We start from the raw sequence: 14,561 nt of genomic DNA, 5'->3' as shown, positions 1-14,561 counted from the left end.
TTTTTTTTTTTTTTTTTTCTTGTACCGGGGATTGAACTCGGGTCCTTGTACTTGCAAGGCAGGCCACCGAACCACTGAGCTAAATCCCCGGCCTCATGAAAGTATTCTTTTCCAATTAAAAAACAAAGTGTGAAAAGGCAACTCACAGACCGATATTCCTCACACAACCTATAAACAATCAACATAAGAGAATATATATTCTCTCTATATATATCGATATATATACACATACACACACACACACACAAGTTTTTAGTACTGGGGATTAAACTCAGGGCCTTTGTACTGAGCTACTTCTCTAGCCTTTTTATTCTGAGACAGGGTCTCCCTAAGTTGCTAAGTTGCCCAGGCTGAGCTTGAACTTAGAATCTTTCTTCCTCAGCTTTCAGAGTTCTGGGATAATAAGCATGTGCCACTATGCCAGGCCCAGAATATATATTTTTTTAAAAGCTGCCTATAAATAAAAACCTTCCTGCCAGGGTTTTAGCTACAGCGTTAAGACTCTGTTTCAAAAAGACAAAAATACATATGCATAGCTTCCCAGAAGACAAAACATGAACAGACAATAAATACATTTTTTAAATGAAGAGAGGGAAGGGAAAGGGGATGAAAAAGGGAATTAAAATGAGTTATGTACATATATCAACTTCCCACAAGGAATGGAAACATTGTGCTACACATTTGTACTTATAAAAATTTTTAACGTCAAAAAAGAAATGTTCCATCACCTGTCTCGCAAGCACAAGGTCTTGAGTTTGATTACCAGTACCAAAAAATTAAAAAAGAAAAAAAAAGTGAAAGACAAAACAAAGCAAATAAGACTCACCTCACTAATAATCACAAAGATGCAAAATGAAAACACAGTGAAGATAATGGTTTACACCTGTAGGACTGGCAAAAATGTCCATCAGTTCTAGGTATTAGTGAGAAAATGCTCTAAGCAGAATTTCAATATATTGTAGTGAGTAATGTAAATTGATAAGAACACTTTCAAAAAATTCCTTTTAGGGGTGAGGATTTAGCTTAGTGGTTCTGCCACCTGCCTTGCTAAGTGCAAGGTCCCAAGTTCAATGCTCGGTACCAAAAAAAAAAAAAAAAAAAAAATCCTTTTATTCCAAGGAAACTTCTGTAAAACATGTAAAAGAATATTTTTAATAGTTCATATAAATAATTTGTAAATCTCAAAATAATAACAAAAATAAAGAGCAATCTGGACATAAGCCATATGATTATCAAAACCAAGAATAGGTAAATAAATTCTGGTAATAATCACACATTGGAACAAACCGTGGCCATAAAAATGAGTAAACTACAGCTATGTGCAACAGTGTGGATGAATTTTAGGAACACTGTTTAAGAGAAAAAAGCTGGAAAATAACTAAATATGGTACCATTTTTACCAATTCACTTGAACCATAAACAGAATTACCTGGGTGATGAAATGACACAGACAAGAAAATGACTTTAAAAACTTCATTACAAAAATCCAAATTGAAGAACACACTACAAATAATTATAATTTATAATCTTCAAAAATGTCAAGGTCAAAGGTTTTGAAACTATCCCAGATTAAAGTAGACTAGAGAGATGTGTCAACCAACTACAGTTTCAGACGTGTCAACTAACTACAGATTTTAGCTATATCAGATCTTTGATCTATAAAGAACCCAAGTAGGACAATTCACAAAACTTAAATGTGGCCTCTGGGTTTATATGGGATTTCTTTGCGTTATTCTTGCAACTTTTCTGTACATGTAGGATTGTTCCAAAATAAAACTTAGTTTTTTTCTTTATAGCAGTTTTATTCATAATTGCAATATGGAAGTAACCAAGTGTCCCTCAGTAGGTACGTGAATACACAAACTGGAACATGTTAACATGGAATATTACTCAGCACTAGGAATAACTGACCTATGGAAAACCAAAGCAATCTTGCCAAGCACGGGGATGCATGCCTGTAATCCCAGCACTCAGGAGGATCCAAGTTCAAGGGTAGTCTGGACGAAGTGCAAGACCCTATTTTAAAACATAAAACAAATGAACAAACAAAAGAAGAAAACCGAAAGAAAATCTTACATGTATATTGCTGGGTAAAAGTGGTTGAACAGCTACATGTTGTATGATTAAAAATATACGGCATTCTAGAAAAAGCAAAGCCACGGAGATGGCATAGAGATCTATGGTTTCCAGGGCATGAGACGAAGGAGAGACAGATGGAGCACCAGGAATTTTTAGGGCAGTGAAACTATTCTCCATGATTCTGTGTCATTAAACATTTGTGAAAACCTATAGAATGGCTGGGCATGGGTGTCCATGCCTGTAATCCCAGCTATGTGGGAGGCTGGAGCAGGAGGTCTGCAAGTTCAAAGACAATCTCTCTTTTTTTTTGGTATGGGGATGGAACTTGGGACCTTGCATTTGTGAGGCAGGCAGTGGAACCACTGAGCTAAATCCCTGGCCCCCTGTTTTTCTCTCTCTTTTTAAAAATTGTTTGTTTGGTTTGTTTTGTTGAGACAGGGTCTCACTATGTAGTGCAGGCTTGCCTCGAACTCACTCTGTAGCCCAGACTGGTCTCGAATTCACAGCAATCCTCCTGCCTCAGCATCTGGAGTGCTGAGATTACAGGTGTGCACCACATGCCAGTAAGACCTTGACTAAAAAAAAAAAAGTCTATTAATTAAATCAAATCCAAAACCAAACTGTTGGGATGGATGGGGATATAGTTCAGCGGTGCAGCACCTGGCTGGCAAATGTGAGGCCCTGAGTTTGATTCTCAGTAAAAAAAAAAAAAAAAAAAAAAAAAAAAAAAAAAAAAAAAACAAAACCGTTTCTTTATAGAGAAACCATTTAAGTCTGACTCAAGTAATCAAGGGTTGCTGAAGTTGGTTAGAATACACGGGGCACAGCAGTCACCCAGGTGCATATTAATTATCTATGAGCTCTCTACTATGTGCCATGGTAAGAGATGGGAAAGGACACATTAGTATGCTTATGTCCTATTTTTTGGATAAGAGTGGAAAGGCAGAAAGCTCTTTGCTTCTTCTCTATTGCCTAAGGATCAAAATTATATTTTAACATTAATTGAGGTGGCATGCTTTGGAGCGATACATTCTGGTCTCCTACAAGATATTTCTTTTTGCTCTCATAATTAATTTTTTTACCATCTTCTTATTCTTTTGAATACATTCAGGGTATAACATATTAACTTCTAGTCTTGGGATGGGAAAATACAGACTGGTAGCAGACAGAGGGAAGACATCCTCTCAGGAGCATCTGGGACCAGGTGTGGCAGGGGTGGCAGGCAAACTCAGCCTACTGCATCTGCAGAGAGTAGCTGGTTGTGGACCACACACCACCTGATACCAGAAGCTTGCAAGGCACACAGCAAAAAAGCCTCTGCAGAACTAGGAATGGAACTTGAATGGAACAGTGTTGGGCTGAAGGGCTCTTGCAGCTACTCTTGCAAAAGATGCCAATATGGACTCCTGCCGCTGCAGCTATCACTATAACTACATTAGTCTCCTCCTCTTTCTCACTCATAAAAACTTTTCGGGAGCCTTTTCATCTTGGTTACCTTCCTGCATGTCCTGGAACTTGGCTGGAATTTAGCCTCTTTTGATGTTTTAAGAATAAAGATGTTTTAAGATGTTGTTCCGGGTATGCATGCTTCTGGAGCCTCAAGTATTACTTCTATTTTCTAGCATTTGGTACTCAAATTAAATTGTTGGCACCAGTTCTATAAAGTGTACTGAAACACCTTATTAACCGAAGGCAAAATGGTCAGCAAGGGAAAGATGAATATTTTACAATTAGGTTTTAGGCAAACTTTGAACAGGCAAACTGTGTTTGTGGAAGCTGAACTCCATGTTCAAAATCTGCAGCTGATGAAACACTTGGTTCCATTAGTTGTTCTGGTCCCTCTATAACTGGGACCAGTGTTAAAGTAACATTTTCTTCATCTAATTCCTCCTCACAGAAATTCTTGCTGATATTATAACTTGTGCCTGACATCTTCAAGACTGCCCAGAAGAAAAGGCTAAGGGAATGGGAAACTTTCACCTTTTTTGAAAATTTGTATATATATATTTTGGTACTGGGAATTGAACTCAGGGCCTTGCGCTTGGAAGGCAGGCCACCGAACCAATGAGCTAAATCCCCGGCCCTAAAATTTGTATTTTTAAGAAAGATTACAGGGGCTGGGGATTTAGCTCAGTGGTTCTGGTGCCTGCCTCGGAAGCACAAGGGCCCGAGTTCAATCCCCAGCAACAAAAAATTAAATAAATAAATAAATAAATAAATAAATAAATAAATAAATAAATCATAAGAAAGATACAATCAGTGGGTGAGGTGGTATATACCTGTAATCTCATCATTGTGGGAAGCTCATGCAGCAAAATCCTAAATTCGAGATCCCTTGGTAAGACTCTCAAAATAAAATCAGTGTTCTCCGGGTTTAAGCTGTAACACTGGGTGTGTGTGGGGGAATCACTTTTCAAAAAACGTTTTTACTATGTCAGAATCCATTAAGTCAAAATCCTTTGGATTTGTTGGTTTTGGTTTGGCTGCATGTGACAGAAAATCCAACTGACCTCTCTTAAACAATAAGAAAAATGTAGTTTCTTACATAAATGTTCTGAGGGGTGGTTCACCAACTTACACGTTTCATTAAAATTTTATCACCTTCAGGCTGGGGATTTAGCTCGGTGGTGCTGCCACCTGTCTCAAAACCACAAGGACCCAAGTTCGATCCCCAGTACCTAGATAAATAAATAAATAAAATTTCCCCCTTTCATTTCTCAATGTGGCAACTTTATCTACCACTCTGGATTCCCCTTAGAAAGCAATATGATTTCAGCAGCTGCTTGTTATGGTAAGATGCTCAAAGGTTTGAAAGGAAAATATACATCCCATAGTCATGCTTATTTTTAAACTCTAGGAAAAGCCAGGTGTGGTGGCTCATGCCTGTAATCCCAGCACTCGGGAGGCTGAGGTAGGAGGATCGCTGTGAGTTCGAGACCAGCTTGGGCTACATAGTGAGTTCCAGGTCAGTCTCAACTACATAGCGAGACCCTGTCTCAAAAAAACAAACAAACAAAAAAATAAATAAAAAAAACTAAACTCTAGGGAAAATTTAACACCGATAAGCACAACAGATTTCCCTCCACCTCTCTGCCTATAACCTCATGAATGTTCTTTCAAGAATCACTAACAAGGGAAATTGAATCACCTCTCCTAGCTTGCACAAATCAAAATTCATCTTCTGGAGGTAGGAAAAAGTCAGCTTCTCTTAAGAGCATTTGATCACTTAATACCTGACAAAATTAGAGACCACTTCAACAAAATAAGAATCCCAGGGATGGTCTACCTGTGGGCATCTGATATATGGAAGGTAGCATTACAAATCAGTAGAGAAGAAAGTTACGTGTGTAGTTTGTGTCTATAAGTACTGCACGCTAACCGATTGTGCCACTGGAGCTCCCTGTCATTTGTGTCTAAATGGAGGGGAATAACACAATTCCTATATCTGTTGATAGGAAATGAATAAATATATTTTGGTAGATTCACAAATTAGATTACTATAGAGCAGCTAACAAATAACTTCTTTACATAAAAATATGTAAAACTGAGAAAGAAAACTAAAGATTTCTACAGTATGAGCTCATTATATAAATGTAAAGCTAACATTATTGTAGGCACAAAAGAGGAAGGATAACACATGTAAAACAACATGCATAGGCATAATAAATATCAAATTCAAGGAAATATTTACTTCTGGGAAAAGAAGAAGGTGCAGGATTGTCTATGATAGGGGTACTTGGAGTATTTTATTTATTAAAAATTCTAGTGATTGTGTTGAAATGCTGAGTAGTGTGTACCTAAACGTTTGTTGTATTATCCTCCTACTTTTCTGTATAGCAGAAATATTTAATAATAATTAAAAAGAAAGTATAGGCAAGCAAAAATGAAAAAAAAAAAAAAGCATTTATAGGAGCAGGACAGGACACAGTGGCATGTGCCAATAATGTCAGCTACTTGGGAGGCTGAGGAACATAAGTTCCAGGCCAGCCTAGACTGTTTTCAGAGAGAGAGAGAGAAAACAAACAAACAAACAAAAAAAGATGCAAGGAGGCTGGGGACTTAGTTGGTTTGATTTCCAACATCATAAAAAATAAAGCAAAGACAAACAAAAAAAACAACAACAAAAGAAGCATAGAGCCCTATCTCTCTTTTACACGTCTGAACAAGTTCTATTAACATTTTGGTATAAATCTGCCCCATGTTTTCCTCTTATCTTTGTTGCTCTGCCCACCTGGATAGGAAGAACGAGGGTAGCAGGCCACTGGGTAACTGCTGTGAAGATAATGTGCAGAGTTTAGCAAGCTAAGAAATCCAGATCTTCATCTACACATTTAGAAGCTGCAGCTTCACTCAGGAAAAGGTATTTCCTAGATGGAGAAACATTTCAGTATTCATTAATTTGCTTGCTATTATTTATTTTGATTTGTTCAAACTACTTAAAAAATTTCCCTTCAATTTTTCAGAACTATTAGCGATTCTAAATACTTACAGAATCTGTGGAATCAATAATAAAATCATGGATCTGAAAATAGGTAATTCTGGCATTTGAAGGGCCTCAAATTTAAATGTCATCTTGTAAGTAGCCTTTTTAGTTTTCTGCTTTCCTTCTTTCTCTTAGGATTTCTTATGCATAATGTCTTTTATCGGGCTCCCCCAATATTCTGCTTCATTTTACAAAAATGCACACGCATACTTAGTAATGGTTAAACATAGTGGTTTTTCTTGCACTTTAGCACCACCTCATGGTAGAGCTCTGCTGTCAGAATTTATGCTTTCCTAATTTTTTGCTACTGAATGCATTTCTACCTAAGGTTTAGAGTTGATCATTTAAAATTTTTCTTATCATGTATCAGCATGGTCTTCAACTGATCTGTACAACAAACAGAGCTGTTTAACTTTAAAATATATGGACAGTAGACCCAATTCTAGACCATCAGAGAAACATTTGTTGGTTTATTGAACAAAGCTAGATGTCACTTAAAAATGTTGTTTCATCATTTACCAGGAAGAGTCAGCTTTCTTCCCTAAGTATTTGAGTCCAGGCACTCAGGCGGTCAATGATTATTATTGGCCAAAAGTCCACATACTTTAAAGATCTCTTAAAGGGCTAGGGATTTAGCTCAGTGGTTCTGGCACCTGCCTTGCAAGCCCAAGGATATGAGTTGGATTCCCGGTGCCCCCACCCAATCCCTTCAAGTATTTGTGCCTGTTGTGAAATAATTGACAGTTGCCTATATTCATTGAAGTTTGCTGTTGTTGTTGAGACAGGGTCTCACTATGTGGTTGAGACTGACCTGGAACTCACTATGTAGCCCAGGCTGGTCTCGAACTCACAGTGATCCTCTTGCCTCAGCCTCCTGAGTGCTGGGATTACAGGTGTGTGCCACCACACCCAGCCTTCACTGAATTTTTACTTAAAATTTTTTTAAAGAAATATATCATCCACAGAAGTGTTGTCTTAACAGCTTCATCTACCACTCAAAAATAACTAATGTGCACACTCATTTTTTGCTTCAGACATTTTTATATATAAGGAATAAACTATTTCTAATAAAAAATTAGAAATTTGATGGTCAGGGAGTCAGGACCAATGAAAACAGAGTATAGAAACAGCAGACTGCTACATGGTAGTTATGTTGTGAGTACAATATAATTCAGACAGGGAAAGATTGGCAGATTTGTGAGGAAGACAAGATTTGAGCAGAGACTTGAGCAAGGGGAAAATTTCAACAGTCAGCAAAAGGACAACAATCTAGGTGGGAGGATAAAATGAGCCAAGGCCAAGTGTTTCATGCAGTCTAATACTATTTTGAGCATTTATTATGTCAATATTCCAAGTATTAACTAGCTTAATACATCAATGCTGTCATCAGCAGTATGCTAATCAAATAGATTTTCTGTTACTGCCTTTAAAAAGTAGTCATCTGGGTCTCATTCTCCATCTGTACAAACTCATAATACGTTCATGTGCAATGGGCAACTATGTGCATCTATTCATCTTCATTTTTTTTTTCCTGGTACCAGGGATCGAACTCAGGACCTTGTGGTTGCAGGGGAGGCATGGCACCCTGAGCTACATCCCCTGCCCTCATCTTCATTTTTGAAAGACAATTTTGTCGACTATCCAATTTTGGTCAACAGAATTGATTTTGGACATGTTGAGTGTGTTATCTCACTGCCTTCTGACTCCACTGTAACTGGTGAGAAATTACCTAAGGATCTTGGTGAGGTTCTCTTGTAAGCGATGATTCATTTTTCTCTTGCTCCTTCAAGATTTCTTCCTTGTCCTTGGCTTGCGCATTTCACTATAATGTCTATATATGTGGATGCATTTATCTTCTTGGAGTTTGTTCAGCTTCTTGGATGAGTAAAAGTTTTTATGAAATTTGGCTTCAGCCACTATTTTTTGGACTATTTTCCTCACCTTTTCTACTTTAATTATATATACAAGGGCAGATAAAAAGCTACGATTAAATTAAAAATATTACAGTGAAAAACACATTGCTTTTACTTTCCCTCCAAATATCCCTCTCACTTGGAAAAGTCTTACCCCATCATTCTTATCACTTTCTGAAGCAGTTCTGGAGGTCCAATTTCATGCTTTTATTTTGAGACAGGGTCTTGTGTAGTGCAAGATAGCCTTGAACTCACTATGTAGGCTAGGATGGCCTCAAATTTGTGTTGATCCTCCTGCCTCAGCCTCCCCAGTGCTAGGACTACACATGTGTGCCACCACACCCAGCTTTTTCATGTCTTTATGAGGTATAAAAAATATGGTGAATGCTGCTTCTGAGTACCACCTAACAGAAAGGTATGCTTGTAAAAACATTATGGTAGGGCTTCATTCACCTTTTTCGCTATACTTAGCCTCCTGTAATTTCTGACTCTGCCCCAAAGTCAAAATGACCATGAAACAGGGGCTGGGGATTCGGCTCAGTGGTTCCAGCACATGCCTCACAAGCGCAAGGACCAGAGTTCGATTCCTGGTACCAAAAAAAACCAAACAAATAATGGGAATTGAAAATCCATTAAAATGCTTTTTAAAAAAGACCATGAAACGTAAATGTTTTGAATTGACTCAGGACATTTAGGGAATCATGACCGCTCAACTAGACACTCGTGAAAGAGGATTTCTACAACTGTTTCAGAAAGTGCTAAGAATGACGGAGTAAGTGTTTGAAGCAAGAAGGAATATTTTGAGAGATTGTTACGGTTTAGATCTAAAATGGCCACTAAAGCCTCATGTGTTTGGAAAGTGGTTAGATTATGAACATTATAGCTGACTTGCTGTTGGGAAGCGGGGTCTGCTTCCAAGGCAATGCGGCTTCACAGAGGAGAAACAGTTCACGGCAGGCAGACAGTAGCAAAGCAATAAGAGATGTTAAAAGTATCTTTCTACCCTTTTATATTATCAAGGCTCTTTAGGGCAGGTAGCACTCACACACTTAACCCTAGGGTCCTTGAGTCTAGCACTGTACCATGAATCAATCCCAGTGTCAGACACTCTAGACCCAGCCTCCTCTGAAAAAGCCCTACCTAGGACCACATGAGGCTTTGGGGGAGGTATTTAAATACAAACCATAATAACAAGGTAAGTAGCTTTCCCAGGTCCTTCCACCATGCCTTCGTGCCTTGCAGCTGGCCAACTAAGAACTAAAAATGTGAACCCAAACAGGCTTCTCCTTTAAGTTGTAGGTGTTGGGTATTGTGTCTCAGTAATGGGAAAGTGACTAAGAGAGAGATTAATGGAAATATATTTTTTTCTGTAATAAAATCTAAAAAATTCATTGTGTTAATTGATCATACCATGTGTATTAAGGAGCCTGATCGTATCCCCTATTTTCCTGATGCCCTGTTCATTTTTTCTAATTGTAATATATTATTATACAAATAAAAAGAGGAGAAAAAAAGGTGGTAGAAATACAGGGATGGAAAATACATGAATAATCATTTTGACAAGCTTGTGAAGTGCTCATAATTCCATGGTATCTTCCCTGTTAAAATGTTGCAGTGGTTGCTCATTTAAAGGTTCACCTTTAGTACACTGAGAGGAAAAGGTGGCCATTTATTTAAATTTTTTATTTTAGTTGGACTCTGAAGGTGCACAGATTTCAGCAGAACTCACCTGGGTTCATGTCTACTCAGACTAAGTTAATGTTTTTCTCCACAGAGTGGCAGGCTGGTCTTGAGAGCTCATGATGAAATGACTGTCCAAGGCCTCCACCCACTGATGATCTAGTAGGTGCAGATGAAAGTGGCCAGGCTGGGGACAGGCCAGACCTTGGAGATACTACCGTCCAGGGTGAACTCCCAGCTGCTCTAATGACTTTTGTAGGCTCTGGGGATGTGGTGATGGTCAAGACCAGGTCTCTATTCTTGTGGAGCTTGGAGCTCACATTCTAGTATGGGAGACAGACTGCAAAACAACAAATGAAAAAAAAGGAGTATATCAGAATAGTCACATCACACAGAAAAAAACTATGATGTATGTGGTAAGTGATATGGGCAGCTATTTTATGTTGGGCCAGGGAAAGCCTCTATCAAACTTTGAATACAACTTTTTTTGTTATTGTTTTGAGACAGGGTCTTGCCATGTAGTTCAGGCTGGCCCTGAACTCAAGGTGGTCTTCCTGCCTCAGTCTCCCCAGTGCTGGGATTTCAGGTGTAGGCCACTATATCCAACTTTACAATCCAACTTTTTAAACTTCAATTTGCAAGTTTAATAAACCTGAGTTAGCCCATGGCTGTTCCTCAGATCTCCTTTTTCCCTATCGCTTACTACATTCCAGTCATAGCCTACCTGTTCCTCCAACAAGCAAGCTTATTCCCACCTTTAATTTCCTTCACTTTAGCTATTCCCACCATCTACAAGTCTTTCCTCAGGCCCGGGATTTAGCTCAGTGGCACTGCACCTGCCTCGCAAGCGCAAGGTATTGAGTTTGGTCCCCAGTATAAAAAAAAAAAGTCTTTCCTGTAAATCAGATTTTAGTTTAGATGTTACTTTCTAACAGGAATCTTTCCCTAACCCATTTATCATTAGCAAATAAGCATAACAGTTTCAGCCTCAGTTTTCAAAGTGATTAGAACATCTCACAATACCTAGTTGAATATTCTGAACATGGAAAATAAACAAATTAATCGCATTGTGTGCTTTCAGCAGTTACCAGATCATCTTTTCTGCTGTGTTTTTGTTGTCTCTCCCACTCCCAGGGGTGCTGGGCATCAAACCCAGGGCCATACACATGCTGTTGCTCTAACACTGAGCCCTCTGTGGTACTTTATTTCTTAAATGCTTTGCTGAACGTATACCAGAAAACTATATTTAAAATAATCTTAAAAATTTCACCTTGTAACAGAGCTAATTTTCCATTAACACACATGGAATCTAGAGAAACCTATGCTTTTCTCTGAGATGATGAAATAATTCAGATTAAGGGACTTCCCCCAAAAGTTGTGTCATTAACATTTATTTCAGTCAAAGAAGTGTGAATATAGAATCAATGTAACATAAAACCTCAAAGTATTTGGCAATTTAAGAGTTTGAGTAAAATGTTGGTGGTACCTGTGCCATGTATTACAGACAGACATTAACAAAACAAAAAGCACATTCTAAAGAGACTTAAATTCTAGTTTTTAAAAATAAATTCAGTGGTACAGTTCAATGGTACAGCAGTTTGCATTTTTACCATAAGTCAAAAAAGAGCATCGTTTCCTTCTCTAATTGTCACCATCACAGCACTGTTTACATATATAAACCCAAATCCTTTTATCAGTGAATATCTTAAACCACGACAAGCCTCTGGTATTTAATAGAGTTTACATGTAATATACTACAAAACATTTGCTTTTAGAAATAAATATTGTACAATCTACTTCCAAAGTATCAAACAATTGAAACAAATATATACTGGAACAAAAATTTCCAAACATAAGTTAAAAAACTTTGACAAAGCCATACATACAATCTCAAATCAACAGTTAGCTCAAATATTAACTAAAATACTAAGAACAAAGATTTCTGAATGTGTAAACTAAGTATAACACTTAAACATTTCAAAAGATGGTTGTTTGGTCACATAATATCAGTCTGTTCTCTGAATAACTTGAAGACATTTTAACTATAAGGCAAATGAAGACCTAAAAAAGAAACAGTACATCTTAAAGTTTGTCAGAGATCTACATATAAGTAGCTTCCAAACACATTATTTAAAAATATGCTTAGGGTGTGGAATGGTTTTTCCCTGAGAATTCTTTCTAAACTAAAAACTAAAACATGATCTATAAAATAGAATTTTATTTTGATTTTTCTTGAATATATGAATGTTTTCACCCATCAATTGTATATAGGAATTTTTTAGATACTGTTAAAGTAACAAGAAATTTTGTTTTAAAAGTCTATATAAATGGCTAAAATATGGACCTTAGAACCCTAAAAATGATATGGTGAGTGTTCCATACAGCTGAAAAGGAGTTAATATCTTAAATCTACCAAAAGTTATTTAAATAAATCTGTAACAGCACTAGCTTCACAGAGAAAAGAGGTAATGATCAGTAATTCCAGCTCAAATGACCTATAAATAAGCATCAAAGACTGAAAGAAATAAAACTGGATTAATATTGTACTTTCCACAGAACAATGCTGGAAAAAAGTTAATCTGTCTGCCTAACACAGTACTGAAATACTTCACCTTGAAACTTTAATGCAGTATTGAGCACTTTCACTCCTTAATATTCATGCAAACTTAACATCACTGGTAATTTCATCATACAAACTGCAGTTTTCAAGCTACACCCAAGACTTATAGCCCAAGGACACAGTACAGTTAGTGCACATGCAAAGGGACACCAGCAGTTGTGTACCCCTAATTTTTTAATGTCTTAAAAGAACTTGGCAATATAACAATTGAAACTTCTTTCAAATAAAGAGTAACAAATATTACTAATTTTAACTTTGCAAAATTTGTAAACAATTTTCTACATAGCCTACAATCATACTAAATTTAACGTTTTACTAAAGAGGTTTCATATTTACAATTAGATTTTCATAAAACCTAACTATGTGTATCTTCAGCATTTTGATTTATGTGCCTGGCAAGAGTAATTAATAAATAAAACATCTAGAAGTTATCATTATGAAGGTCTTCAAGAAGTGAGCATTTCAGATGTCCAGGAGTACCTTCTGTCTTTATATTTTAAGGCGCTTTATCCAGGACGCCCTTGACCAAAACGACTTTTGGATCTAGATTTTTCAAACAGAAAAGAAGGTCAGAGTTGCTTCTAAAATAACAGGAAGTTGCTACAATATGTTTGCTGACAATATCAAAACTTAGAAACTTCATGTAGCTCCATAATCTATTTTCTAACCCCCTGGAGTGAGATGTATTTAGAATTAAGATTTTTTTCAGAGATAAAAGAGTTATGTATGTTGTGTATCATTTATCTGAAACAGATAATCAAATACATTGTTTCTTCAAAGTGAAACAAATGAACACTTAAGTGAGAAAAAAACCTACAAACATCCACACAGTAGGCTCAGTTCAAGTTTGAATGGCCATAAATATATGAAAAAACTTTTTATCTTCTAAGCTTTATAGATTTCAAAATTAATATTTTGTTTTTGTTTTTTTATTTTTGGTACCAGGGATTGAACTTGGGACCTTGCGCTTGCAAGGCAGGCAGCAGAACCACTGAGCTAAATCCCTGGCCCTTAATCTGTAAAATTAATGTTCGATTCTCAGTAACTTAATTTTCAACAGAAAACTTGTGTTATGGTTTTGATTTAGAATGTCCCCCCAAAGCCTCATGTGTTGGGGTTGGGCTTGGGCTTGGGCTTGGGCTTTTGGAAGGGGACTGGATCGTGGGGCTGCTGTACTCACCAGTGGATTAATACACTGGTGAGTCCGTACAGCTGAATGTGCTGTTAAGAGGTGGGTCTGGTTAAAAAAGGCAGGTTACTGGGGGTGTGACTGGGAAGGGCAAATCTCCCTTCTTGAGACCTCCTTTCCCTCTCTGCTCCCTGAAGAGCAGCTGTCAGGCCCTTCCACTATGCCATTTCTGCTTTGGAGTCAGCCAACTATGGACTGAATCCTCCAAAAACCATTAGCCAGGGGCCCTATGGTGTAATGGTCAGCACTCTGTACTCTGAGTCCAGTAATCAGAGTTCAAAAACCATGAGCCAAAATGAAACTTTTCTCCTCAGAGCTGTGGGTGTCAGGTGTTATGTCTCAACAACTAAAGTGACTAAGACAATGTGTGATGTAAAATGATACAAAAGACCCACAAGTTATATTAAGAGAAATAAAACAGTAAATCAAGGAATAGGGAAGACTTCAATGACTCATACAACATAACATATAATCTACAAATAATACAGTATATCAGTTTTGCTAATTCATAGTTGCAGCTGCCATAGAATGGAGCCAGAACAATAAACAGAAAACAGAAAACCAAATTCAAATCATGTGCTTCTAGTATTATCATGA

At 37.3% G+C, this 14,561-nt stretch overlaps 1 protein-coding gene across 9 annotated transcripts in view; it reads right to left on the bottom strand.

The window, feature by feature from the left end:
• The window catches only part of Kiaa1841 (KIAA1841 ortholog), a 72,664-nt gene that overhangs the window by 2,032 nt on the left and 56,071 nt on the right, over positions 1–14,561 (bottom strand). For 5 of the 9 annotated variants that reach the window (XM_033764212.1, XM_010609786.2, XM_010609787.2 and 2 more), the window contains one exon: positions 12,224–13,318. In XM_033764212.1, the coding sequence (XP_033620103.1) occupies positions 13,282–13,318 (37 nt within the window). In that variant the 3' untranslated portion in view covers positions 12,224–13,281. The other 4 variants (XR_777448.2, XR_004517441.1, XM_010609788.2 and 1 more) reach the window with 4 other exon arrangements.

Source organism: Fukomys damarensis, unplaced genomic scaffold (assembly GCF_012274545.1).
Source record: "Fukomys damarensis isolate Sample0158 unplaced genomic scaffold, DMR_v1.0_HiC HiC_scaffold_2, whole genome shotgun sequence".
NCBI classification, from domain to species: Eukaryota; Metazoa; Chordata; class Mammalia; order Rodentia; family Bathyergidae; genus Fukomys; species Fukomys damarensis.
This window is presented reverse-complemented; position numbering and strand designations above follow the sequence as displayed.